At 37.9% G+C, this 27359-nt stretch overlaps 1 protein-coding gene across 5 annotated transcripts in view; it reads left to right on the top strand.

The window, feature by feature from the left end:
- The window catches only part of METTL25 (methyltransferase like 25), a 107218-nt gene that overhangs the window by 38072 nt on the left and 41787 nt on the right, over nucleotides 1-27359 (top strand). For 2 of the 5 annotated variants that reach the window (XM_054631565.2, XM_077178784.1), the window contains exons 10-12: nucleotides 6117-6191; nucleotides 6812-6883; nucleotides 8458-8729. The exons of 1 other annotated variant lie outside the window; for it this stretch is intronic. In XM_054631565.2, coding sequence (XP_054487540.2) covers nucleotides 6117-6191; nucleotides 6812-6883; nucleotides 8458-8556 — 246 coding nt within the window. In that variant the 3' untranslated portion in view covers nucleotides 8557-8729. 2 more of the 5 variants (XR_013182405.1, XM_077178782.1) reach the window with 2 other exon arrangements.

Below are 27359 nucleotides of genomic sequence, written 5' to 3'. Positions count from 1 at the left end.
TTGTGAAAGTGGGGCCGCTCCTTTCTGCTTGTAGAGGGCCATATCTAGGGATGCCTGCACAGGGCTGCAGTAATTGGATACATACCAAAGCAGTATTTTGTTCCTGATTGTTTTCTTTGTCATAGTTCACTCTGTTCCTACAGACTCTGTGTTGTACAGACAGAGCATTAAGGGTCACATAGATTTTGGAGACATTCTTTCTATCCCAAGATTTCTTTTTCCTTTTGTTCACTGTTTTACCTAATTAATGTAAATGGGGAACTCTCTTTTGGGAGAATGGAGCATTCATCCCTGTCCTCTCTCCTAGAGTAGCTGGCCCCTCTGATACTTGTTAGCCTTTTTGCTTTGAAGCTGCAAGAGCAATTCCTTCCTCTTCAGCTCAGAACACGTTTCAGCTGTTTGTATCTGCTTTGCAAATGCATTTAAAATGAAGCCTCTTTATTAACAGATCTGATTGATGCTTAAGGCAATAAGTGCTACAAATAGCATTGCCAAGGCAAAAAGTCCTCATATAAGTATTTATGTATTTCTAGAGTTTTTAAGAAAGAAAACTCAAAACTCCTTAGGTTTCCTGGTGTCCTGTTCTTACTGGGGTAGATTAGCAAAAGATCTTTCAAGGGGACTAGCTTAAGTTGATTAAATGGAGAAAGTACTTACAAAGCTAAGGCCTGGATATGTGTCTGACAGCCTTTGGAATCTATTGACTTGGTGCTTTTGCAAACTCCAGACTATTCAATTTTGAGTGTTAAAGCTGGTAGACAATACTGAAATAAGAATTTGTGCAAAAATACTTTTTTTTCCCCACTAATTGCTTACTTTTTATCAGACAAGTTTGGGGTTTTTTTTCATTTGATGAGTGGATATGAGTTACTCTTAGCTTATTACAGACTGTCCTTGACTTGTAAATTCTCCTCAGCAGTGACTCGTGGAATATCATGAAATGCAGTTTGCAAATGAAGGGAGATAACATGAAGCTTACTGTGTGGCTTAATTTTCTCTTGCTTTAAAAAATGTTGGAAAGCCACTTACTTAAGACTGGGAAACTGTCAGTAGTGGAATTGTGTAATACATTAAGACATGAACTAACCTGAATATATGCATCTGTACTGGTAACTAACAAGAATTTTTGCAAGAAATGGGGAAGAGAGGGACTTTTAGCCTAAGATTTCTTATTATCTTAGGGTCTACGCCACAGCCAGTATCAGTGTGGATATCTTGAAATGACAGTGAATATCTGAAACTTTCTGGTCTTTGCTAAGAATATTTGTAATTTGGTATGTTTTATTGTGTTCAGCCATTGGGCAAACACGGAGCCAAAGCCAAAACAATGCTCTCCACTTTCCCCTGAATCCTGAAAGAGCAATTAACTGAGACAGTCAAAGCAGTCAAAAAATGAAAGTACTACATGGATTTACACACTTAATGCATTTTGCAATTGTTGAAGAGTTGACTTTCTTCACTGTTTTCTTGGACAGAAGGAATTCCATCTCACAGACTTCCTGTGTCCTTTGTTAGTTGGGGAAGTACTAAATGACGGCTCAGGTAACACTTGCATAGCACTCTATAAAGTGTAATGCTGTTTTTAAGCATAACTGTTTTTCACATAGACAAAATATTATCCCGGTTATGGCACTATAGCATTTTACTCTGACAAGGAGTCCTAATAGATGTGACTTGTATCTCAATTAGGTATAATTATAAATAATATAGATTCCATTCATTTGAAGTGCATTTTAAACAAAGTTCTAAATAAACTTACGTCTTTCAGTAATTTCATTATCCATTTTACATTGTTTTACAATATATAACATTAAATTATTTTTAACTACCTTAGTCATGGAAAAGTTATACAATTTCCTGTTAGGTATGTTCTCCCAAATGTTTTGAACTGATCTAAGTCACTGCTCTGCTAGAAGGATTGCCTTACAATTTTCTTGTACTCTCATTAGCGTTCCTGATAGTGCTGGTACAAGTAGAGAGAGGAAACATGGAATTGTGCAGTGCAGGAAGAAGCAGTCCCTTTGAGGTAGCAAAGAGGAATTGCATCTAACAGACTGTGGAATAGCATCCTTCGGCTGTTTCTTCTCTGGAGAACATGTGCAGCATTGGGCAGTAAAAGAGACTTTGATTCAGTGAAAATACTCTTAGTCTAGGAAAGGATACAGAGCTGAAAAAATCCTCTGTAAACAAACATGAAGTGTGGTATCAGTAATTGCCCCACGCCTTATGCCTGAATATCTTCTTTTCAGCCTGTGCTCTATCAGCATGCTTGTGGGACTGCAGTCCAAGGTGGGTGTGCTCAGGTGTGTGGTATCTCACATGCTCTCAGAGCTCTGCTGCTTTCACAACAGATCACTGCATTCACAACAGATCAGTCAGCCCTATGGCTCATGTTTAGTGCCATCTCCACCACATGGTATTTAAGGTATATATGGTATACCTATATGGTATTGTTACAACTAGGTCACTGGAGACCTTGCCAGGTTGTCCTGCTTGTTCTGGCTGTTGAAGTGACAACATCAATCCACAAAGAAATCAGTTCAAAATAAAGCTTGCACCACCATCACAATGCAAAGAGACAAGGTCCTTTTTTGACAACCTGATAAAGACCAGGAGACATTGTAGCTGTATCAGGGAGGAAATACTGGCCAAAATGAAATGAAGGTCACTTCAGTGTCAGTAACAAAAGCTAGATCTTTGAGTGCAGAGTCATTATTAAGATAAATGTATATATTTGCGTTTTTTCATGTTTATAGTATCAACATCAAAATGTAAGAAAAAAGTTCAATGCATATATATGAAGAAATTTTTTTTGATACACAAATGAGTGACAACACAGAGAACAGTTGCTTGGACAACTTCAGTGGCTGAATGGGGCTTGCTTTGCATGTGGAAGTACAATTCTTCAAAAATGCCAAGAGTAAACTACTCCCACTTCACCTTAGAAGGAGAGCTGAAGTTTGTGTTAGGTACAGAAGGCAGGTGGAAAGCTATTGCAGTTTCAGATAAAGCCAATGTTATCTGGATTTTAGTTGTTTCCCAATAAATTCACCACATGGCTAACTACCAGTTACGTGTTTCATGCCCTTCTCTACCAACGGTTTTCAATGGACACTTTCTCTCTTTTCCAGCTGAGCTGTTACATTGAATTGGTTTGCTCACCAAACTGTTATCTGAGACACAGTTTGGAATAGTACCTAGTCTATCCATGACAGCAGGATGTGTTCAGTCAGAATGTGTGATAGGCAGGGAAGGAGTGGAAAAGCACATACTTGAGTACGGCAGTGTGCAAGAGACATTTTTGACCCACTTTTTATTTGCCAAACATTTCACAGCTTATTTTCTTTTAATTTGAATGCTTCATCTTGAAAAATAGAGAACTTTAAGGAAGCAAAAGCAGAAAGGTTCCAAGATCACATTTTTCCAAATATAGATCTTTGTATTTTAATTCCAAATAGCCTGTAATTTCAAAAATCCATTATACTAAAACCCTATTAATACTCAGTTGAAATGAAAAGCTTATAGGGCAGAGGTTAAATAAACTATTTTGTTTATTTAATGACCAGTATATTTTAGTTGGTTTGGCTGTTTAGAGGGGAAGAGAAAAACAAAAAGAAGTCTAAAATATTTGCACAGCTTCACAGGAAATAAAATAGCAATAAGACCAAAAAAATTCTTGTTAGTCCGCACTAGTACTGCTGGATAAGCTACTCAACCTTGCCTTTGCAGTTCGGAGAATTTATTTTCTAAATTTAAAAAATATGACTGAAATACTACAAAAGTTTTTTCTGATCTCTTGTTTTAAAGCAGAGTTAGAATTATGCATCATTCCTGAAAATAGTATTTGTCAGATCTTCTAAAAGCTTTTTGTGATTGAGACTGACAACCTTGCCAGTCCTTAATTAACCTCTAAGAGAAAATGTTTCTTCATGTTTTTGGCTGACTGGTTTGTTTGGGTTTTTTTTTGTTGCAATCCAAGCCCATTAGTTCTTGCCCTATGTACTACAGACATAGTGAAAAAACTGTTCCCTACTTCTTGGTGATAGCCTTGTAAAAACTATTATCCCCACTCTCAATTTTGTCTCATTTAGCCTGATCAGTTCCAGTTCTCTGAGTCTTTCTTCATAGGTCATGTTTTCTAGATCTCTGATCTATTTTCCCTCTCAGGGCTTTTTCAGACAGTTCATTTCTTTCTTTGAAATCTGATGCCCAAAAATGGATGCAGTATTCCAGCTAGAGCTTTTCCACTGCCAGAGTTGAAGGATTACTTCCTGCACTTTGCAGGCTGCTCTCCCATACATGTAACAGAATGGTGATTGTTTTTGGGGTTTCTTTTTTGCAGTAGCAAAACTATGACTCTCACTCAGCTTATGATCTGCTCTGTCTTCCAGACTGTCATTTGGTGCTCCCCATCCTGAACAGCTGATTTTTTCTGCCTGAGCCTAGTCCCTTCTGCTTTTTTGTGCAGCATTTCAAACTTCTTCTCTAAGCAATGCTCCAGTTTCTGAAAGTTATTTTAAGTTCTGGCAATGCCTTCCTGTTGCACATTTGCAGACTTTGCTAATGTGGTTTCTGTTCTATTGTCTGAATTCTTAATGAAAATACTGCATTCCTTAATGGACCTCCAGTCAGCAGGTCATTCCAGTTGCTCACAGACCCATTAGGAACCACTCTCTGGTTATGGCTGTTCAAACAGTCTTGCTGACATTTTGTACTTTATACTGAAGCTTGTTTCCCAAATTTGCTTATAAGATTATTAAGGGAAATGTTATCAAAAATCTTCCTGAAATCAAAATATATGAGAACCAGTTGTTTTTGTCTGTAATGAATCCTTTTACCCTCCTTACAAGTGAAGTAGACTGACTTGTGACTTATTCTCGATGAATTTGTGTTGATTATTACTCATTTGCTCTTCTTTGAGTGGTTTTAAATTCTTTATTTGTTCCATTTTTTCAGTGCATTGCATCTGAACTGTCTGTTCTATAATAAAAGACATATATCTGCTATCTGTCTGACATATTCTCTTTGAGAACTTCTCAGTGACAATGAGTAATAGTTCTGGGTCACTTCAGTCCTTTCTTGGCTGTCCCAGGATAAAGTTTATAATACTCACCTGATTTGAAAACTTACATATTTTTTAAATGTTTCCTGGTTTGTTTCCCTATTTTAGACAAAGATTTTACTTCTTTGCAACTGTATTAGCCACATGCTCTCAGATGATTCTTCTAACAAAATGTGCAAAAATTTATTAAGCACTTCAGTTTTCCTGGTCTTTTGTCATAGAGTCATAGAATCATTTGGGCTGAAAAAGACTTTTAAGAGTAGCAATTCCAACTGTTAACTCAGCACTGTAAGTCCACCACTAAGCCATGTCCCTCAGTGCCATATCTCCATGTCTGTCAGAGCCGTTACTTTTCTGCTAAGTTTGGATTCCCTCATTCCATAGCCATGACAGAACAGCCATCCTGCAAAAATCCCAGTACTGCATCAGGCTCTTCCAGCTCTGCTCTTCCCAGCAGCCTCCATCAGCAATAATGCTGCAATCCTACCTCCCACTTCTTTGGCCAGCTCAAGTGTGTTGTTCAGCGTCCAGGACTGTGGCCTGGCCAGCAGAGCAGACACATTGTGACCTTCAAAAGCCAGGAGATGTGGTGGTCTGGCTGCCCTTTAGAGAACATGCTTTGTGAAGAGCACTCATGGTCACAGCTGCAGCAGCTGCTCTGCTGCACTGGCCAGCAAGGGCTGAAAAGGCTTGGTCAAGTTCATGGACTGTCTGTGTATGAAGTTCAGCCCCAAATTGTGGCAATTACAGTCATAGCAGCAGTGCTGGCTACTCTCCACATCACTGTGTAATTCTCATTTAAGAATTACTGGAGTTTTCTGAATAATGGATATATGTCAGTATTTCATGTCAGTGGAAAATGCTGTGTGAAGAACAGTTACTCTAAATAAGAACTGAGAAACTGCTATTGGAAAATTATTATAAATATTAGCTAAGTGCTAATTTCAAAAATGAAACACAGATTTCATTTTGTAGTGTGACAATATTTAATTCTAAATTTCCCTTGAAAAAGTAACTACAATAACTCTGATATCTCTTTTTTAATCCCTTGCAGCTCCCAGACAGCTGTATAATGGATTACTATGAAAAGTACAAGCACAGAATGAATGAGCTTGAAGCATTTAATATGGTAAAAGTTATGGGATTAATACTAAAACCTTGCATATATATGTGCTAGTCTAGAACAAAGCCCTGTTAAGTTTTATGTGGAGGTGGTGTCTCACACTGTGGTATGCAATCTCAATAAACAAAGCAGTTCCCCCTTCCATACTTTGGAGCGTATCCTATTCCAGAACTATATTAGGTGTAAGTAAAGTAATAAAGTGAACACATGGTAGATTCTTTTTCAAGAGGGACTATTGCACTGGAAAATGGAATGTCAGTCTCCTTTTAAATCTAGACTGGTCTCCATGCAGTTATTTCATAAAAAACTCTTTTTATTGAAATTCATTATTTCCCTCTTTAAAATTGTTCTGCTACTTTTAATATTATTTTCTTGTTGGACAATGTCTGAAAAACAACTAAATAACATAGTTCCCTGACTTTATGGCATTCCATGTACTTTTGATCTTTAATATAATCCTTTTTGAAGATGTCCATCCCATAGGGAGAACTAGCAAGGTGACATTTATACAACAGAAACCTAAAAAATGATAGACCTTCCTGGAATTGTTGTGAGGAAATATAGCCATTTGGAAGTGTATTGCCTGTCTTTCCCAAAAGGATTATGGCATCTAATCTTTCTTTCAGTTGAAGGTTGTTCTGGCTCCTTGCATAGAAGTTTTGATACTTCTGGATCGTCTTTGCTACCTCAAGGAGCAGGTATTTTTGCATTCTCTTTTATGATACCTAAAGGCTACATCACAGAAATGAGGCTATTTCAGTCAGTTTATTACTGTGCAGATGAAAAGTCTCTGTTTCAGAATTATTATTCTCATCATATTTGCAAAAGTATAAGCATTCATGCCATTTAGTATAAACATATGCCCAGCAGATGTTTTTATTTTCAACAAAGCAGCAACAGTAAAGTTTATGCTCTCTTAATTGTATAGTAATTACTAGTCAATAGATAGTAAAAAATAAATTAATCAAAGATGCATCAAATCTCATTTTATACACCATAATGAGATATTTAATAATTTAAAATTTTTGGAAATGCTAAACAAATATTGTGCTGTTAATACTCAAACTTTCAATTAATGTGCTATGGAACATATAATTCAAAAAATTTTGAATTAGATCCAAAATGTTTATGACTTTCTTTTACTGTTTCTTAATTAAGATCAGTAATGAGAGAGAGTGCACTTTTTCTAACTGTATGGGTCAGCTGAGGTACATTTGACTAACATACAGCCTGGATATATTTTACAAGTATAGATCTGGGATATAATAAGCAAATGCTACTACATTTACTCCACAATGACTTCCATTACTACACTGTTTCTTCTAACACTGATTTGGAGCTTGGCCTGGTTAACTTGAAAGCACTGGTAATACTTTTTCTGCACCAATAAACATTTTTCACACAACTAATAATTTCCTAGGAGGAAATAGTAGCATCTTCCAGCTTCTGTTCTGGGCCATGTTCAAAATAAAATTTTTAAATAAAGTTTAAACTCATTCATATGAATAGCTGTGGTTTTCCTCTATAAACCTTTCATTTTAACAACTCCATTTTATCATAAGTGAAAACTCACTTTATTCTCTGTCATGGTGCACTTGGAACAACTGAATTGTAGTAAATGTATGCCTTTGTTCTAACTGGTATTTTTACAGAGAGGCAATTTGAAATAGTTAAATAATGATGTATTTTCCCAAATGCCAACTGGTTAAAAATTGCAGAGAAATGTATATGATTTCCAAGGTGGGAGATCAAACTTGCTGTATATACCACTAATTCACCTTTTCTAAATGTAATTTATGCATGGATTTAATCTTGTACTGAATGATTCACAGAATATCTTTAGGAAGAAAAACAAAAGTTATAAAAGCCAAATGCAGGATGATGACCAGATCCAGCCAGCCTGATTCATTTGAAAAGTCAGTTAATTAGCTTCAGTAGTAGAATGTGCAACATAAAATGAGTATGACATGATCCTTAATTTCTTTGCTCTAGTCCAGCCAAAAAGCAAAGCTTTATTGATGAAGCAGGTGGGAAGCTATCACTTGATAGCACCAGAAATAATTAAATTACTTTAAAATTGATCCTGTTATGGGCGTCCTTTTTTCACCACAAACTTTGCCCCATTTTCTTATTATATAAGTGGTTTTCCTGCTTTGCATTAGGATAATTCTATTTATTTTCAATTTTGTATTTCAAAATGTGGACTTAGTACAATATTTTAGCTTACAAGTCAAACAAATTTTTATGCACTTCAATCATACGTCATTTTCAGAAAAACATTGCCTGGTCTGGACTTGTGAAGTTATTTGATCCTGTGAAGTCCCCGAGATGCTATGCAGTTATTGCTCTGAAGAACCAGCCTTGTTCTTAAGTGGAAGCAAATTGCAAAGAGATTGGAAATTCTGAACTGATAGTCCTGTTTCCTCCCTTTTATTCTGTTATTTTTTATTGATTCCTCAAGTAAAATGTTTGCTTTTCAGATGCAAAAGAAAAAAGTGCAATGCTTCTTTGAATCTTCAGAAATAAATACCTCCTTTATAAATATGATTGTTTCCTTATGTCATTTATTAATGTTGAACATCTGACTTAGTTTATAAATGTTACGTTATAAGTGTGATTATTATTTTAAATAGCATTTCTATTTCTTCTTTTTAAGGTATTATGCTTGTATATCCTTTCTCTTGATACTTCTAATCTCAAGATAACCTCAATTTTTACCTGTAGCTGGTATCAGCAGTCTCAGACTAGGTAAATTTTTCTTTTCTGGATTCAGATGGTGCAGAGTATAAACAGAAAAAACCCTTGCACTGTAAACAAGAGGCTTGTAGGCACACAGTTTGTGGTAATTGGGAGTGGGGCTGGGGCCCAGCCTCATCCCCAGTGGGCTGCAGCTGTGGAAAGCAGGTGAGCAGCACTGACAGCAATGAGCCATGGAGTGCCCAGGGGCACTGACCAACCACCAAAGGGAACAGAGGGCACACAGGTGCAGTGCATCAACATCAGGGGTATAAAAGGTGGGGCTAAAGGACAAGAAGAGCAGACACTTGCGGCCTTCTGGAGTGATGTCAGTCTGTATGGGCATGTGCCTGAAGCCTTCTGATGGGGTATGGTGCTGCTCTGTATGGGTGAGTGCTTAAAGCCTTCTGAAATTGTATGAGGGTACTCTGTGCATTGTGGCCATCTCAACTGTGGTGGGTGCTGTGCCATGTGCTGTGGTAGAAGCTCATAGGCTAAGCAGGATCTTTGTACTGCATCTTCTTCTGGTCATCAGGACCAGCTTATTTATAGAGCAGCCTAGAAGAGCCTAAGTAGTGGCTACCTGCAGAGGACAGTTTTATATCAACCCCTTCTTCATTCAGGCATTTTCCTGGCATGCACTTGCTTGCCTGTCACTCTGAAAGTAAAATATGTGCTCTAATCCTGTGGGAGATTTCCCAGTGCTTAAGAATCAGCTGCCCTGCTGGGGTTCAGTCTGTAATCTTGGGGTTGTATTGGAAAGCTATTATCTGGCCCAAATCTGTTGGGTATAAATACTTTGTTACCCAAATGAATTAAAACTTCCCAGGCAGTTTCTTTTTAGCTGTGCTGTGTTCATGAGTGGGAAATTTATTTGTTGATGCATTTATCTCAATGGGTTGCCTAATTAAACTTGCACATTTTCCATCAATTAAAAAAAGAAAAAAGTTTGTTTTCTAAGTCCTAGTGCTTTTAGTGCTTTTAGTCCTAGAATTTTCTAGCATGTGTAAAATATAATTAACTACTAGTGCACAGAAAAAAAAGGACCACAAATAAATAATAAAATACAGCATTAAAGAAGAAAAAGGGGAGAAAGAAGAAAAGAGGAGGATACACACGGAAGATAAGAATGACAAAAAATATTTTTATATTAATTGTATAGTGACAGTAATGAGACTGAGATGCAGAATGGCTTTTGCACTGATGTGCTTTGTGAAATATTATGAGAGCCTGTGGACGTGACCACTCAAGAAAAGAGAAGTAAGGTAATTTTCTAACAAGTCGCATCTTTCTTGATGTATTCATTCACTTGGAAGAAATATTTTGGTTTTATGTCTGTCTAAAATCACTGCTATCTGTTTTAGAACTCCAGTCCTGAAGTCCATGGTTCCAGTATGATATTCTGATATTTGTTTGGTCTGAGTATATTCAATCCCTAGAGCTGCTGAACATCTTCAGTGCCTAAGGAAATTAATAGAAGCTGCTGGTCTGGAGCAGTAGAGCTAAGAGGAAAATGAGGGCTTCCATATATGCTACCTTTTGTTATACAGAGAGTACTGAGGAACCTAACAAGCTGCTGAATTTTTTTCCCAGGAGAGGAATCAAAAAGAAAGAAAATCTTTTCCTGACCTCTAAGCATCTGGAAGGAAGAAACCAATAATATCTGATATAAAAAGGCACTGCAAAAGTACATGATGTTAAAAAGAAAAAAGTTGAACAAGAATCCTAGAAAAATAGATTTTGTTATATTATGTTCTGCTAAGACACGATGACTAATTGTTACTGAAGTGTTACAGTGTTGTCATCCCTATCTTACATGCTGTTGAAAAAGTATACTTGGGGAAGAAATTGCCTTTTTTCTGAGTCTGTTCTTCTTTTTCAGACCAAATTCTAAAAACTGGGCATATATGATGTTTAAACAAAGCAAGCATAGTTTTCCACTGAGAACAAGGGCTTGAAAGTACCTTTTTATGGTCCAAAAATATTCATTTGAGCAAGCCCTGTCTGCTTTAATCTGAACACAGTTGAAGTTGCAAAGGGTATACAGACTAGTGTTAATTTTATGTGATGTGTGTAATGCTAGGTAAATTCAAAGTTGAATTTTTATTACTATCTTAAGAGAACATTTGCAACAGTTTAGAGAAAACAAGCACATCTCTAGGATTAGCACTAGTGCTTGTCTACTGTTTTAAAAGAGACTGAATAAATTTGCATTCCCTCCCCCAGCAGCTTCTCAGGCTCTTTCAGTAATTTTCATGCACTTTGTAGTCTATGCAGGCAAAACCAGGCAATGTGCTTCTTAGAATAATAACTATCAAGAGGTTTATGTGATGAGTTTGGATTCAAGCAAAGTCAGTTGCTGTCTGCTCTCAAAGCTGTTTCAAAGCTCTGGGTGCCTGAATACCTATGAGTTATTGTTTACACAGTGGAAAAATCCCTGACAGTAATCAAGATGAATAAAACCACTTTTCTTCATGGTTATTGCCAGAAGTTCTCCCATAAAGAAAACTGTATCCTAAATATGATGAAGTCTTTTCATCATAGATAGGAAAGAATCTCCATTTTCTTTCAGTGTGACAGACCATTATCTTGCTGTGCTCCCTAAGGAACAGAGGATATACCTGCTTTCCTTCAGGTGTTTGCCTGATTCTGTTTGTGGCACAGCAATGCATTCCCTAACAGGTTCGGAGTGTTTTATTCATCTTTCTTAGGGCTGAAACCTGTTCTTAGATGGAGGAATAAGAGTATATGCAGGGTGTGTGTGCAACATTAATATTCTGGAGATCAGTGCAGCCCTGAAATCTCCAAGCCTGTTTTTGTGACAAGCTGTAATTGGGCAGGTGGAGTGGGGTTCCTCAGGGGCTGGTACTGGGGCTGGTGCTGTTTAACATCCTTGTTGGAGACATGGACAGTGGGACTGAGTGCATCTCAGCAAGTTTGCAGGTGACACCAAGCTGTGTGGTGTGGTCAGTGTGCTGGAGGGAAGGGATGCCATCCAGAGGGACATGAACAGGCGTGAGAGATGGGCCTGCAAGAACCTCATGAAGGTCAACTAGGCTGAATGGAAGATCCTGTACCTGGTTTGGGGCAATCCCAAGCACAAACACAGGCTGGGCAGAGAATGGATTTAGATGAGCCCTGAGGAGAAGGACACGGGGGAATGGTCTCAAACTGAAGGGAGGGTAGGTTTAGATTAGATGTTAGGAAAAAATGATGAGGCACTGGAACAGGTTGCCAGAGAAGTTATGGACTCCTCATCCCAGGGAGTGTTCAAGCTCAAGTTGGATAGGACTCTAACACCTGGTCTAGTAGAGGGTGTCCCTGCCTGTGTCAGGGGGGTTGGAACTAGATGGTCTTCATGGTCCCTTCCAACTCACCCCATTCTGTGGCTCTAGGTCTGATTTCTCACTTGTAACATCACACCACAAAAAATTTTGTGCTCTTTTAGTTCCTGGGATTTTAGTTTCAAGGTTTTTTTTCTGAGTAAATATTAGGTATATTTTATGGTAAGTTATCTTCTTCATTGACATTATTCATTACTGTTAAAGTGCTTAATATCTGTTCAGAGTTAACATACTTTTGCTATGTCTTGATGGACTTAAAATCTTGAGACTCTATGTCCTCTGATGGCATGAAATCTGCACAGGGGAAGCATGCTAAATATATTTGGCTTTGTGGCAGCAATATGTCTTTTAAATGACTGGGGTGCTTATTGAAGCCAATGTTTACTTCTTTCCTAAAAGCTATCCCAAGTGTGTCTTTATATTGCCAAATATCACTGGTACTAAGGGCAAGTGGTAAAACAGGACCGGCACCAAGCAATGTGTGTTCACCCTGCTTATGTGTGAACTAGCCAACTTAGTGTGGTGCTTCAGGCTTTCCTTTCCCAGGGAAGTAACTGAATACCCATCATTGTAAGCATCTTTAAATCTCTTTATCCCATGCATTTTAGCATTCTCACTGAAATCCCTTCTCCTCCTTCCTGATGTGTAGCCTAGTGCACTGAAAAGAGGAGAATTCGTGCTAGGCTGCGGGCCATGACGAATTTTCAGTATTTGTAAGCAAATCAGAACTGAGGTACAGTCGTCCAGACACTTAAACCAGCCACCTAACCTTTAGAACTGTACTTTAGCTCCCTAAGTTTCTGAAATCCATTCAAAATTTAAATCCCAAAATCCTGCCAGATGGGACCATGGCCTAATTCTCTGGGAATCCAGCTGCGGTTCTCTCCCTATCTGAAATAACCAACTCAGATTGGTGGGTCTATATCCTGTTTCTCCAGGCAACTGCTGAATAAGATGGTTTCTTTGAATTTGCTTATCCCTGCTTGTTATCTCTGTCAATGTTGTATTTCAGTGCACTTTGAGATAGACTAAAATCCTTACGAGATTTAGGATGCCTCAGAGAAGCTACACCACAGTTAGGCTTCTTGTTGCTTTCTGCCTTAAATTAATTCCTGATGATCAGAAAGATTAGTAAGCACCAGACATCCTGAGAGGCATAGGCTATTAAAAATTACTGTGCACAATATCTTCTCTTCACAAGTCTTTCTCAATTCGAGAGCTCAAAAGCATTTTCTTCACAGGAATTCCAGAGCACATTATCATGAAACTCAGACATCTAAGGAAACCCACCAACATAATGAAGATTGACCTCAAACTGCAAAAACATGCTGTTGTTCACCAATCTTCCCAGTATAAACCTACATTCTCTTCAAGGCTGTTTGCAATGTTAGACACTTGTCTCACATTCACAGTGATGCTGTTAATGAAATCACGAGAGAATGACATTCTAGTCTCTGCTTTATGCTAAAAGGCCGCAGAACCCTTAGAATAGGTATGCCAAACATTCAAAGATTTCTTCTGATACCATTATTGAAATCCTTTGAACAGCTGTTTTCAGTCAGTTCAGTCTGTTACTTCAGTCACTTCTGACTGTCATCAACAGGTCTACAATGTCCTGTGGTTTATGTTCCGCAGGCGGACCTTGGACCAAGAATACACTTGTCCAAATGGTGAAGTATTTCAACTAATTGCTAGGAGTGGTAGCTATTCCTGGGTTTATTTATGGATTTTAGAGTAAATTTAAGTTGTTTTATCCAAGTGGAATCCTGCTATATACCATAATTTTCTCAGAAATGTGCATTTGAAGTACTCCAGAAAATAGTTTCTAGTTAACGATTAAATGTAGAAGAAATTGAAATTGTACTGTGTGGGATCTCAGCACATCGTTCCCGATGTCCAGAGATGCCAGGAGAACCCTTGGGGGGTCTCGAAAATCCTGGAATGTTGCCAAGAGTGTTTGGTGGCTTGATTTTGATCCATCCACAGAAGTAACAAGAGTCTGAGGACAAGAGAATCACTTTAGAGTAAAAGGTGTAAAAGAGACACATTTAGAGGGTGAGATATAGACTTTAAGGTTTTTGGTACAGGGGGGTTATGGAGACAAGATGGAGGGATCAGGGCGTGTCTTGTCCTTCTTCTTTCTTCTTCTTGTCCTCCATCTCCTGTGATGATGTTGGCACTTAGAGATTGGTTTATGGTGAAGGTGCACTTGCCAACATGGGCGAAAAGCATTGGGAAATAAAGGTAAATATTGTATACGTAGATTTCAGTATAAAAAGACATGACCGCCCCGTGGGTGGTCAGAGAGTGCCTGTGACTGCTTGCAGATCAGACCTCTGTTGGGCAGACAGAAAAATTTTGTAGATAAGAAATAATAAACCTGAAGACCGAAAAGCTGAAGAGTCCAGACTCGTCCTTTGCATCGCGTGCCACCCAAGAACCACCCTACCCGTGTCGGGGCAGAGACAGACAGCCGGACCCGACAGTACTGTGTGTGTTCTTGGGTAGGAAAGCACAGTATATGACAGGCTACATCATGAGGTGCACTGTTGGCCAGAATTTGATAATTCACAAATACAAAATGCATAGACAGGATTACATGGATTTGCAGTTACCATAAAGTGTATTTCTGGTCTTTATAAACCAGAGGAAGAAATGTAATTATGTTATTACCTGGAATACAGGAAAACTGGAACTTTCAGTAAGTAAACAGGAGAGTCACATTTTAAACTGCCTTACAATTTAGGAACTTGCTGCAAAAGTGACAATTTTCTGGGGGGCAACCATCTGATATACTGTTTGCCCCAGGAAATCAAGCTGTTTTCTACACAACACTTATTTTATACCTGTTCTATAATTCAAGTCTATGCTTGTTTTGGGGTTTTTTTTTGTGTAGTAGTTGATTATTAAATTATCTCTTTTTAGTATTTTGCAATTACATTCACAGTCATTATAAGGACTTTTTATTTCTTCTTGTAGCAAACACATGCTAACAAGATACAATTATTTAATATCTCTAAGATTAACAAAGACTGTCCAAAAGCAAAATATCACTTCTGAATTTAGCTGCAGTTTATCTGTGGATTAACAAATTCTGCATGTGAAACCTGTGAAACTCTAATGCTTTCATTAGAGAATTCTCAGATTTATATAAGTCTCTTTCTTTTTGCATCTTGACCAGTATGAGCTTACTGATGTAGATAAAGATGTTGTCAGGGTAGCTGGTATTGGGTTTCACATGGAATTTATCAGGAAAATCAAGATGCACTAAATCTACTGAGCCAACAAATCAGATTGTTAGACTGAAGCTGAGATGGCCTTAACACACTGTCAACTCTTTCATGACTCACTGATGAAAAGAGCAAAGCTGTCTGCTTACTGAATAACTGGGTAGTGTCTGGCACTGAAGGAGAAAATGCCAAAGCAGAAAGGAGCAGTGATCACCTCTCTCGATTATAGAGACTTTCAGAAACAATAATTAAAATGTACAGTTGTAAAGCCATGCTGTTTATTACACCTCCTATTATTAGAGTAATGAATAAAGACTGACAGCAGAAGCAACCATGCTGTTTCTCAACTATAAATCCTAAATTCACTTGTTAGTATTAGAAAGGCTAAAGTCATCAAGAGGACACACAGATGTTAAAAACTGCAAAAAGAGCTGTACATTGCTTGAATAAATGTGCCATTTGCTAAGCTTTTTATACTCTGAGGCATGAGCATCAATTCAAAGAACACAATTCACAAAATACTCAATGAACAGCATATAAAACAAGTTATATAAATTTTAAGTTCTCTGGTGTTTATTGAGAGACTATAATTAGCTAATACAGAAATGCTTTCATTTCACAGAGATTTTAGTTTTAATTTGAGAATATAAATAATGGTAGAGAGTCTCATAGTAAAAATGCATATCATTAGGATTAAGGTCTGGACAAATTCTTGATTTAAGTAAAAGATGTCTGTCCAAGAATGTAGTGAAGATCTGCATTGTCATTTGAGCCACTGGCTAATTTCTGTTGATTACCATGGGAGCAGGCTTGGATACAAAAGCATGCTGAAGACAAACATTGTGGATGATCAAATACCTTTTGTACAAGGACAGTTCCAAATTTACATTTCTGAAGGTGAAGAGATCATGCACGCTTCCTTTATCCAGACATATTGAAGTTGAACAGTATAGAAATTATTGTGAATGCTGGTTCGTCATTGAAATCTTCCCGATATACTGAGAGAAGGCTTAAATGGCTTTTTGTTAATTTTTTTAAAATTTCAGATAATATGTTTGAATGCATCAAAACTCTCAGGATTTTCTCTTCTCTCACTAGTCCTTAACAATGAGGGCACTGGATACAGTAACAGAGTTAAATGGCACTTTTTGTTCCCAAGAACAACTGAAGTGTCACAGCCTTTGACTGAATCCAATGGTATAATTCTCATGAACACCATTTAACTGAGTCTATGAACAAGAAAAATAAGATTTAGCCTTAATTCTTAAAAAAAGCAATACTTGTCACAGTACTTTAACAGAATATTTTCATAGCAAGATTTTACTTTGTATTCACTTTTCATTTTCCCCTATATTTCCTGTCTGTCTTTCTTCTATGCAGGAATTTTATAAAATATTGCGAAACAAGAAATCAAATTTATCTGAGTGATATATTTCACTAGTTAGCCACCTCTACCAGCTCTTCATAGGCAGCACATCTCTCATTCATGAACCATGTGTTAAAGATAGGAATGTTAATTAATAACTGAAGAATTCAATAGAACCTAAAAAATGTTGACTGTCAGACAAAAATTTTGACTGATTTTTATAATTCCATTTAGGATGTGTTTTAAGCATAGATTTCTATAGAAAACCTTTTTAATAGTGATTTTATGAAAATATTTTACAGCAGGATAATTGACTTGAAAATTATGTAACTGGAGGTAGAATCTCAGTGGAGAATTAAAATACTATTTCAGGTTGTCTGTGGGGAAAATGTAATAAAAATCCTGTTTGTTATGATTTAGCAACAACAGAAATATATATAAAGTGTATATATAGTATAAAAGGTATCACAATTATTCACTTCTAGTTTACTGAAATATTACAGCTTCATATGTTGCTAATTTACTTGTCTTTGGTGAACTGCACCTAAGATTTTGCAAGAGTAAATCTGGGAACATCCATGTTTTTATGCAGTTTGTTATCAGATGTTAATGTCAGCTTAATTCAGTGCTTTTTAGCTAGGTAAGGTTTGAGACCAGCTTCACATTTTGATTCTCCATCTCAGGAAAGGGAAGATAGACCCACTTTACACCAGGTAAAACTGCTGTAATATTTCCTGGTGTCCCAGAGGCCACATATGCCTGTTAGTCTGGGATTCCCCAAATTCATTCTATGCTTTGCAGCATCACCAGTCTGTGGTGCAGTGCTGCCCTGATATGGTTCTACTCCTGTATAGCCCAGGGGAGAAGCATGTGTGTATGCTCTGAGTGTTATCTGCAGGTTTTTGACAGGATAAACAAGAAAGAAGGAAAAAGGTTTATTACTCCTCCCACCCACTGCTTGTGTTTTGCCTTCAGGCACTTTGAGCTGAGTTTTCCCTTGCTGTCTAAGGGTAGCAGTGAACAGCTCACAAAGTTCTTGAGGAACAACCATTGCTCCTGCATAGCTCTTCTGTGTTATTGGGGCATGCTGCCACCAAAGGCTGGATAATTCCCTTTGTGGAAGTCAGCCTGATTTGTACCTGTATGTCCAGTCCTGGCTGAGAGCAGCCTTGCTTATGCAGTGGTGTGGTCAGTGAGGGAACTGCTTTCTGCAGGAAATGGGTGCAGGATTTACTTTCTCTTTTGGGAGTGTCATTGTGCTTTGCAGTGTGGTGGGGTGTGCTGTTCCAGGTTGTTCTGAGCATTTTTTATTGAACTGGAGTTCTTCCCTTAAACGGTGGAATCACAGGCTTGCCATCGAGCATTGCAATATATTTTATCATCCCCAGGTTACCTAGAGGACATTATTAAAGAGAAACAAAACCAGTTTTGTGTTCAGACTGGTGAATATTTTTATATGTGATAAATCATAAATATCCCCCTTTGTTGGCAGAAGAGCATATACACTACATGCCTTATCACTACAGATGCATTCTGAAAATCCTCTTAACAACAAAATGCTCTTCAAAGTGCTTTTCAAAAACTGACCTTCACTCTTTAAACATCTCCTCAGGGCAACTATCATTTCTATTATAAATGTAGTTTTTATATCCAATTACCATGGACTTCTTACCTGTTCTTTTTTTTTTTTTTCTTCAGTTGAGGGATAACAGGGTGTTAGAGAGAAGTACCGTTTTCCAGTTGAAGTAAAAGTTTGTAACATATATTTTGGAATAATTAAAATAAGATTTCATACAGATAAGAAATCTGACTTTTTGTAAATGCTGAAAAGGTCAGTTCCCACTGCAAAGTTTTAAACTTAGAAAGTTACAATGTCAATATACACAGTCAATATATGCAGTTTGTATGGCTTTCAAAAACAGCGATGTGCTGAGCAACATGAATTCCTGTGCTCTGCATTCCCAAAAACCTAAGGAAATTATTCTAGACAGACTTTTTTTTTCAAAAAAACCCTTATGTTTGTTATGAAAGCCAGCTACAGACATATTAATATTTTTAAGGTTTTTTCCTTTTTTTGTGTGTCTAACCAATGTATCTTCTGTTGAAAGTGACCTTAGAAGTGTTTACACTCAATTTCTGAAAAATTGTGTATTTGTTTGTTGGCTTAAAATGCCAAGGTTTTTTACCTCTGCATTTGTTGCTAAGTTGCCCTAAAAAGCAGACAGGAAATAAATACTTCCTATAAAAAACAAGGATTCTTCAGTAAACCCTTCCAGAAGAATACTACAAAGCATTCTCATTTTTTAACTAAATGTCACTTTTCTTTGTAAAAAGAATATTTTTCATCAAGTGTCTATTCCCTGCACAGAAGCACAGGAAAACATTTAAACAGACTGATTAATTTAATTTTTCACTTGGTTTATGTGAATTCTGATCCTAGATATAAAATACATTACCTACTTATATCTAATTTAAACCCTATTTGAAGAGCTAAAAAGCAGCCTGCAGGATTCCCACCTGATTCTGTCTCTTTGTTCACTGTGATTCCTCCCTGATGTGAATGTACTAACAGATCCTATTTATCTCTCATAATTGTCTTGAAGGATACATTAATTTCTTCAGGGAATAACTTGACCTGCAGATGGTTCACAAATGGTATGTAACAATTATTTTCCACTGCTTTGCTTTCTGACCGGATAATTTTTGCCATAAAGCAAGATCTGTTTGTGCAGACATTGGTTCATCTGCTTTCTCTCACAACTTCAGTCCAGTCTAGGTCACGAGGCACTGCATTGTGGTACAAATAAGCGGGAGATACCCTCCAGGATCATAAGCTAGCAACAATGGCAAATTAAGTGTTGATTAACAATGGTATATGAATTATGAACTGTATTTCCTGCTACTAAAAGAGTATCTGATCAAAATTAGTGGTTGTTACTACTCAGTGAAGAGCATTTACAAAAGTATCTATGGAACATGTACACCAAATAGGCACAAACAAAGCTAAAGAAATGCATTTTTAAAATAAATTAGGTAGTTAAAGAAAGTAAACATTTCTGAAACATATTTACCCCAGCCTTTTCTGCAAGCTTAATATGGTATGTGTAATATACACATTTAATATTTTTGTTTGTATCATGATCAAATTAAGTATGCTGTGAACCAATACCAGAGCATCTAGGAAGGAAATTCAGACATTTGATGCCAGAAAGAACAGTGCACGATAGCAGACTGAACACTGACAGAAAGGGCCCGAGAAATAGCCAAATATGTAGCAAATCGGACATACCACAGGATGTTTTGGAAACACAGCAACAATGGAAACTTTTTAGACTTTGTTTAGCTAAACCAGAAAACAAAAGCAAGAGTGATTGAATTAATTAATGAAAAGAAATATGTTGACCATTTGGAACATAGCAAATGTAAACCGAAAGAATTGAACAGAATATAAATTAGAATTGTTTCCAGTTAGTGTATCTATTTTTATACATTGCATGCTCAACAGACACAAAATTTTATAAATAATTATCTCTAATGGGAATACTCAAAGCCAGCTTGGTGAGCATTAAAGATGTGAGGCTACATGTTTGACTCAAATATGCTTGAATGTAACAATTTGATTTAGCAAAATTATCATGTGTGTACTGTCATGGTGTATAAATAAACCCCTTGCAGCATTGTGCTTAAATGGCACAGACTGATGCATTTCTGTAATTGATTTTACTGTGTCTAGATCTGTCTTTCACCATTTTTACAAATATTTCAGGATTTGATGAAAGTTGCAAATTAGACAAAGCCACAATCGTGTTTCCATTAAGTTTTATCTTGTTTCTCTGATTTCATTTTCACTTTTGTTTTTTCAGTTCTGGACAAGAAAGTCACCTTACCTTTTTGTATTGTTTTAGCAAGTATTCTCACTGCTGTCTGTTGAATATGAAATGAGGTAATACTGTCATGAAAGGAACGTCTTCCCAATTTCAATCTGTTATGTCAATCATTCAAACAAATCTAAGCATTACATAGTAACCCCAGGAGCTTTTAAATTCCCATTTCCCATTCCCTTATGCAAGCCTGTTTTAATGCTGCAGTGCTCAGTGAAGAAGCAGTGTTGAAAATCCTTGTTGGCTTTTCTTGGAATGGATTTCCTGCCTGGTTTTTTCCTAACCATTCCTGTGATGAATCCAGTGTCTGAGCATGCTGTTTTGTATTTATTTGGCATGGGTGAGTCTTTTTGCATTGTTCTCCTGCACCAACAGTGTGAAATACTTAAGGAGTAGCAGTTTCTGCTCAGATCTGAACAAAGACAGCTTTATGGTATCCTATCGGGCATTTGGAAGCCAGTATTTATTAGTGGTGAGAGCAAAAAGTGTTATTTGTTTAATGCATTTCCTGCTTTCTTAACTGCATGGTTCACCTCCAACACTTCCCACTGTTTGAGTGGGATAGTACTTGTTAAATTGAAGAGATCCTTTGTAGCCACTTGACTCCAAGCATTTCAACGAAAGCTGCCAAATGTGATTTCTTAGGGCTGTACCTTAATGCAAAAAACACTGGCAGGAGGAAGGAAGGGTTGGAGTTCACAAGCTTCCGTGTACCAGGAAAGTTAGCTTTACCTTCTGAAGATTACAGATGAAGTGTTGCATATTAGCAAGTTGTGGAGAAAGACATCTGTGGCAAAATTTTATAACTACTTTTACCAAGGATGCATAAGGATACAAGATTTGACCAGTTGCAAAGATTTCTATTATGTTTTTTGGGAAACAGAGATAAGTGGTTCAATTCCTCAGATCATAGCCTTCCTCCAGTTATGTGGTTACTGAAAGGAGATTTTTTTGAACCTTATGAAAGAGATTCATTATATGTAGTTCTTTGATATTGGCAGTAGTTCTGTGCATGCTCTTCTTCAAGAATTTATTCATTTTCTTGAAATGTTTTTAGGTTTTCCTTTATTAGTATGACAGTTAAACACCAGCCAAATAATCAGCACTCCTACCTGTATTCCTACCAGTCCAGGATATCTTGTATAGCCTAAGAAAAAGTGAATTGATGGTGACAGTTCTCTGTGTCACCTGTATAATCATAACTTCTTCTACTCAGTGAACAATATTAGGAATTTTCATGATCTCTGTACCATTGTTATGGCATGTAGCAAGGACATCAATACGTGTTCTCTTACAAAACAAGTATCAACAATCCAAACTAGTCCTCATACGTTTTTCCCCAGGAAGTTAAATTAAGGGGGTTTTTTATTAATAAAATGTTCTTTTTATTGTAGCAGGAGAAAAAAAAAAAAAGGAGGAAAATCAACCAATTTTCGCAATGTATTTTTTACTGTATAAACCAAATTTTGAATGTCAGTATCAAGCCTTCAAGGCATGAACTCTTAAAGCCACCGCCCCACATTAACTGAGGAACGTTATAGTTATCTTAAAAGTAAAATGCCTACATTTGCCAAGAAAATAAGCTTAAGTTTTGTCTGCTAGGTTTCCCTTCTTTCAGATTTCACTCTTGGGTCTATGTAGACATAAACATGTGTCATATGCTTCTATATTTTTAAAGTCCTACCTGGACTTTAAAAGTCTTACTGGAAAAGAAAACTGAATTCCAAGTGTTGAACTATAGGTTACTTTTGGTTGACTGGAATTGGTTCATGTACGGTTTTGGGTTCCATAAGCCCCTCTGTTAACCTTTGACTTACTCCAGTTCAAAGCATTGTCCACACTGTAGATTCCTGAAAATGGAAGTGCTTGACAGAGGCCTATTGTACAGACTCAGTATGGATTGTGTTCTTCTCAAGAAAACTCAGGTTATGTTGTACCGCAGTAATTGCAGAAGGATGACGATGTCACCTTGCCAGGCTTCTGGTAATTTTTCAGTCTTCTAAGCTTGCAGACCTCAGAAATCATTTACCCACAGAATATAAATTTTAGTATTTGCATGTGGATTTAGCTCACAACTGAATGTTTCCTGTTCAAAATTCTTTTTCCTCCAAACACAGGCAGAATACCTGTGAAGGTTCAGAGAAAGTCTTCAGATTTCTCTTCTGAGAATAAGGAAAAGAGATGCTACAGGGCCATGTAACAAGGGATGGAAAAAAATTATTTTTATACTGATGTGTGCTGTAAATCACTGGCTGTCACAGATAATCAGTTTTTCTCTGCTACCACCCCAGGCCTCCTGTGTCTCTATAGGCACAGGGTTCCACATCTCCCATCCATCCCATCTTTTGTAAGGTTATCTTCCAGCCCTGTTCACTGTAACTCACAGCCTTTCAATGCACACAGTGATAAGCACAAAGCTGGCAGGAAGATGAGCATTAATATGGGATGAATGCTCACTTCAGCCTTTCCAGTTCAGCATTGTGTCTGTATCCTGCTTGCCACTTCACATTCACTCATCTGCATCCTCCCTGATCTCTCACTGAGTCCATTGCTTATGCATCCAAGGGCACTCAGGCTTCACTGCATTAGGATGTTTTTATGTAAAAATGATGACATGGAAGATGTTCTGTTGGCACAGAGCCAGCTCAGCTCTGGCAAAGCTTGATATCCAGCCTAATTGATAGGTGACCTCCACTCACTAGAATTAAAAGAGCTACATGATCCCTAGTGACCCCTTCCAGAGCCATGTCTTTACATCTTTATCCCAGTGTATCATCTTCCACGTGTTTTACTTTCCTTATCAAAGATAGAAATAGCAATTTACACAATGTCAGGTTTCAAATCTTCCCAGTCCTCCAGTCAACCACTGAAGCCTTTTGTGAATTATGAAATAAGGTTAGTACTGGCACTGACAGCAGCATAAAGAATATGTTCATAGGTGCTTCTTCCTAGATTTAATCCTAAGAATATTGAAATCCTTTTCCATGCCTATTTTGCAAATAAGAATGAAGACTAATATAATAAACTGTGTTCTGCAGAACAAAGTGGAAATAGATGCGCTCTTTCTACATGTCAGCTTGCTCGCTTTTAGGACAATTACATTCACCTTTTCATGACTGGGCTTCTGAAGTAAAATTGGTTAACCTGCAACATTCTCCCTGTCTACTTTAGAGACTTCATAGAATAAAACTACAATATAAGTTACATGCATATATTACAGGAATAAAAAAAAATCAGTAGTATTTAAAGAGCACTTTAATACTTGAGTTTTAAAATCAATTTAAATATATACTGACATCCATGAAATGTATATTTAAATTTGCATTCATACCCAAAGCTATTGTGATGATGTGATTCTGGACTCTGAAATATGTAGGCGGGGGAAAAAAATTACAGATTAATGGCAAACTTATAAACTTTATTTTTTTTTCTTTTTTTAATATTAGATCTCAAGAATATTTGATTGTGTATACACCTATATCATTGTGTATCAAGAAAAATACACTGCTACGCATCTTCAGCTTTGACTGAGGCTCTTTTTTGTGAGTTGCTAAACTAGCAGGGAAGTTACAGATTTCACGAACCCTTCAAAAGCTGCAGGGAATGTATTGTGCTCTGCCGGGGTTCACTTTCTCTGTGTGCTGCCAGCTTACAACTCGGGCACTGAGGTCATGCTCTGACTGCACACTGGAGTCAGGTTTAGAGTCTACAGTGCAAGATCAAAAACCACACAGTGTAAAGGGTGCATTAACACCCTGTTGAGTGCTCTTAGTTTTACAGAGCAGTATTTGTATGACTACACCTGATCTCCATCAATATATTACTAGTGATCTGGAAATGCGTCAATCCAGTGTTAATGACTGGGAGATTACAACCCAAAGCAGGCATTTGTCAAGCACTTTGATACTTGTGCTTCCTAATGGATGCAGGATGCTAGAAAGGAAACTAAAAAACACAAACACCAGGATAGACAGAAAAGGCACACTCTGAAACTCACAGAAGTGGAGGAATGCTCTGCTTCATGTTACATGAAATGGTAGAGAGGTGTTCTTAATCACAGAATGAAAAGAGAAAATACAAGACTTTCGGACTTACAGAGGGTTGAAACACCTCAAATTATGGAGGCTAAGTTTCTGTATAGCAAATCACATTGGAAATCTGAAACAGAAGATACTAATTAATAGGGGATCCAGCTTCAAATCTTTAAAAATTTATTTGGATTTTTACCTTGAAGAAGTGAAGGCAATTTTGACCCAGAAGATGCAAAAGATTAACTGCTGCAATAAGGAAGAAATAAAGTGTGTGGAGATGAAAATCAGCATACGTGGAACAGTTCCGTGCATTGCAATAAACAACACAATTCCTGGCCTTCAGAAGAGAATGCAGACACTGTAAGTAATTACACCACATTGTAACAGTTTACTGGTGCCAGGAGAGAATGAAGAAACAGGAATTTTTAGACGTCATTGCATCAGAAGATGAATTAACCGCCAGTCCAAAACAAATGAAGCATTTATCTGTTTTAAGTTGGACACAGGTGCACGAGCCTGTGCAGCAAGAAACCACAATATTATCGCTGAAAAAAGGCCAGAGTTAGTAGAAGGTAACAGTTGGAGTTAAATAGGTGTGATCTTTTACCTATTAAGATAGGAAAAAAGTATGTGGGTAAAAATTATTTGGGAGCTTCGCAATTTCTGAACCCCCCAAAAAAGTGTTCCTTTTTAAAAATTATCTTCTTGAGAAGAATCATTGTTGAAAGAAACAAAATATTGAGGAAGAGTTTAAGGATGCTTTCCAGTAGATAACATATTTCTCAAAGGAGTACCTGCCAGGTCTGGCAGAACTGGCAGTTCACACTTCCCGCAAAGTTCTGCTTACTGTTAGGGATCCACACAGGATCTCTTAGCTGGCAGAAATAAGCCTGTGAGCAAGACCAGAAGCTTTGTGTGGTGCCAGACATTACCAAAGATTTAGATCTAAAACCTCACAGTTTAATTTGAGCATAAGGAACAGAAGCAAGGGATGAACATGCTAAAGCACGTGGGCAGCCAGCCCCTTGCAAGGGAATGTCAGTCTCCTGTAATTCCCAGAAGCATCTGTAGACCAGAGGAGGAGTCCATGAGGATCAGAGGAGGAGCCTATGCCCACTCAGCCACAGCCAGAGGGTGCCCTTTTGCCCCACCACCCAAGAGCCTGAGCTTAAAAACAGGGTGTTTGAGGCAGCTCTGCAAGAGGCGCATCTGAGAATTGAGTTAGAAATACATAAAGACCCAGGCCTAAGGTGTCAGGATCCTGAGAGCAGAACCTTCTGGATTGCCATGGATACTGAAGAGAAGATGATTTATATGTATGAGAGCAGAAACTTACAACAGCTGTTGTCACAGGACATTACAAGGATATCTCAAACTACGTCCATTTATTGGCCGTTCCAGTGAAAAGGGAGAGCTCAGGCCTGGGGAGAAGAAGATCTGCAGAGCTTGTAGCTGTATGTCTACTTACAGTTCTTAAAAAAAGATGGTCTCATCCCTCCTCTCCTATTTGGAACAGGAACATTTGGAATGTTCCATGGCACCACGGTCCTCAGGATCCTGGTCCCCTTCTCAGCGCTGCCCCACCCTGCCCATGGCCTGTGACACCATGTGAGCCCCTGAGCCACCATCGTGTGCCCCAGCAGCATCACTGCCCAGCTGCTCATGCACTCCTGCCAGCAGCCCATGGCTCAGCCCAGCCCCATCCCCAGGGAGGGCCCAGAGCCCTGGGACAGGCTGTCCTTGGCTGGGACAGTGGGATGGGCCTGGTGCCCTGCTGCACCCAGGAGCCTGCCCCCACTGCACCCCAGCATGCCAAACAGCATCCAAAACCAGGATAAATGACACAGCCCAGCACCTCTCCAGGGCTGCTTAGCAGGATTTTATCTTGTACCTGTGTTCCTCTAATTTCTGCCTCTGAATAGAGACATGATCCCTAGTCTACTTGTGCTCTGCTGGCATCTTGCAGATAGGTGGGACAATATTTTGAAATTTTTTCTTTATTAACATGATTTTCAGTTTATTTACAATTGGGTAAAAATAGTGGTAAGGAATTAAAACTTCAAGAAGCACTTTTATAACCAGAGCCATAATCTGTAGGCATTGGTTCATGGCTTGCTGCTCAGCTCAAAATGGTGCAGGAGTGAAAAGAGCTCTCTGCCAGGCTTCTTTAGTGGAAAACCAGAAAAGGAGTTGCTGAATAAAGGATCTCACTGAGAAACTGAAATGCATTTTAGCTGGTATCTGAGTGGCTAGAGTTGAAGTTCCTTTTCCCCAGAGGCAATCCTGTTGGTATCACATCTGAATTTTAGGGACTGAAATTTTAGGCACCCAGGAGATCTGGGTACTACTAATTAGTACCATTAAGGGATGGCAGAATCATGCATTTATATGCATAGTAAACTATCTGCATCTCACCAGCGTGAAAAACTCCACAGACAGGATTTACTTTCCTTAGTCTTTCTTATTATTTATACCTACTCCCTTATTCATTGTAGGATTCCCAAAAAAAAAGGTCTACAGTTTTTCTTGCAGAAAATTAGCAAGGACTACTGCTGGCTTTTAAAATATGAGTAGCAGGTGTTATTG

The sequence above is a fragment of the Agelaius phoeniceus genome, chromosome 5, assembly GCF_051311805.1.
Source record: "Agelaius phoeniceus isolate bAgePho1 chromosome 5, bAgePho1.hap1, whole genome shotgun sequence".
Taxonomy (NCBI): domain Eukaryota; kingdom Metazoa; phylum Chordata; class Aves; order Passeriformes; family Icteridae; genus Agelaius; species Agelaius phoeniceus.
This window is presented reverse-complemented; position numbering and strand designations above follow the sequence as displayed.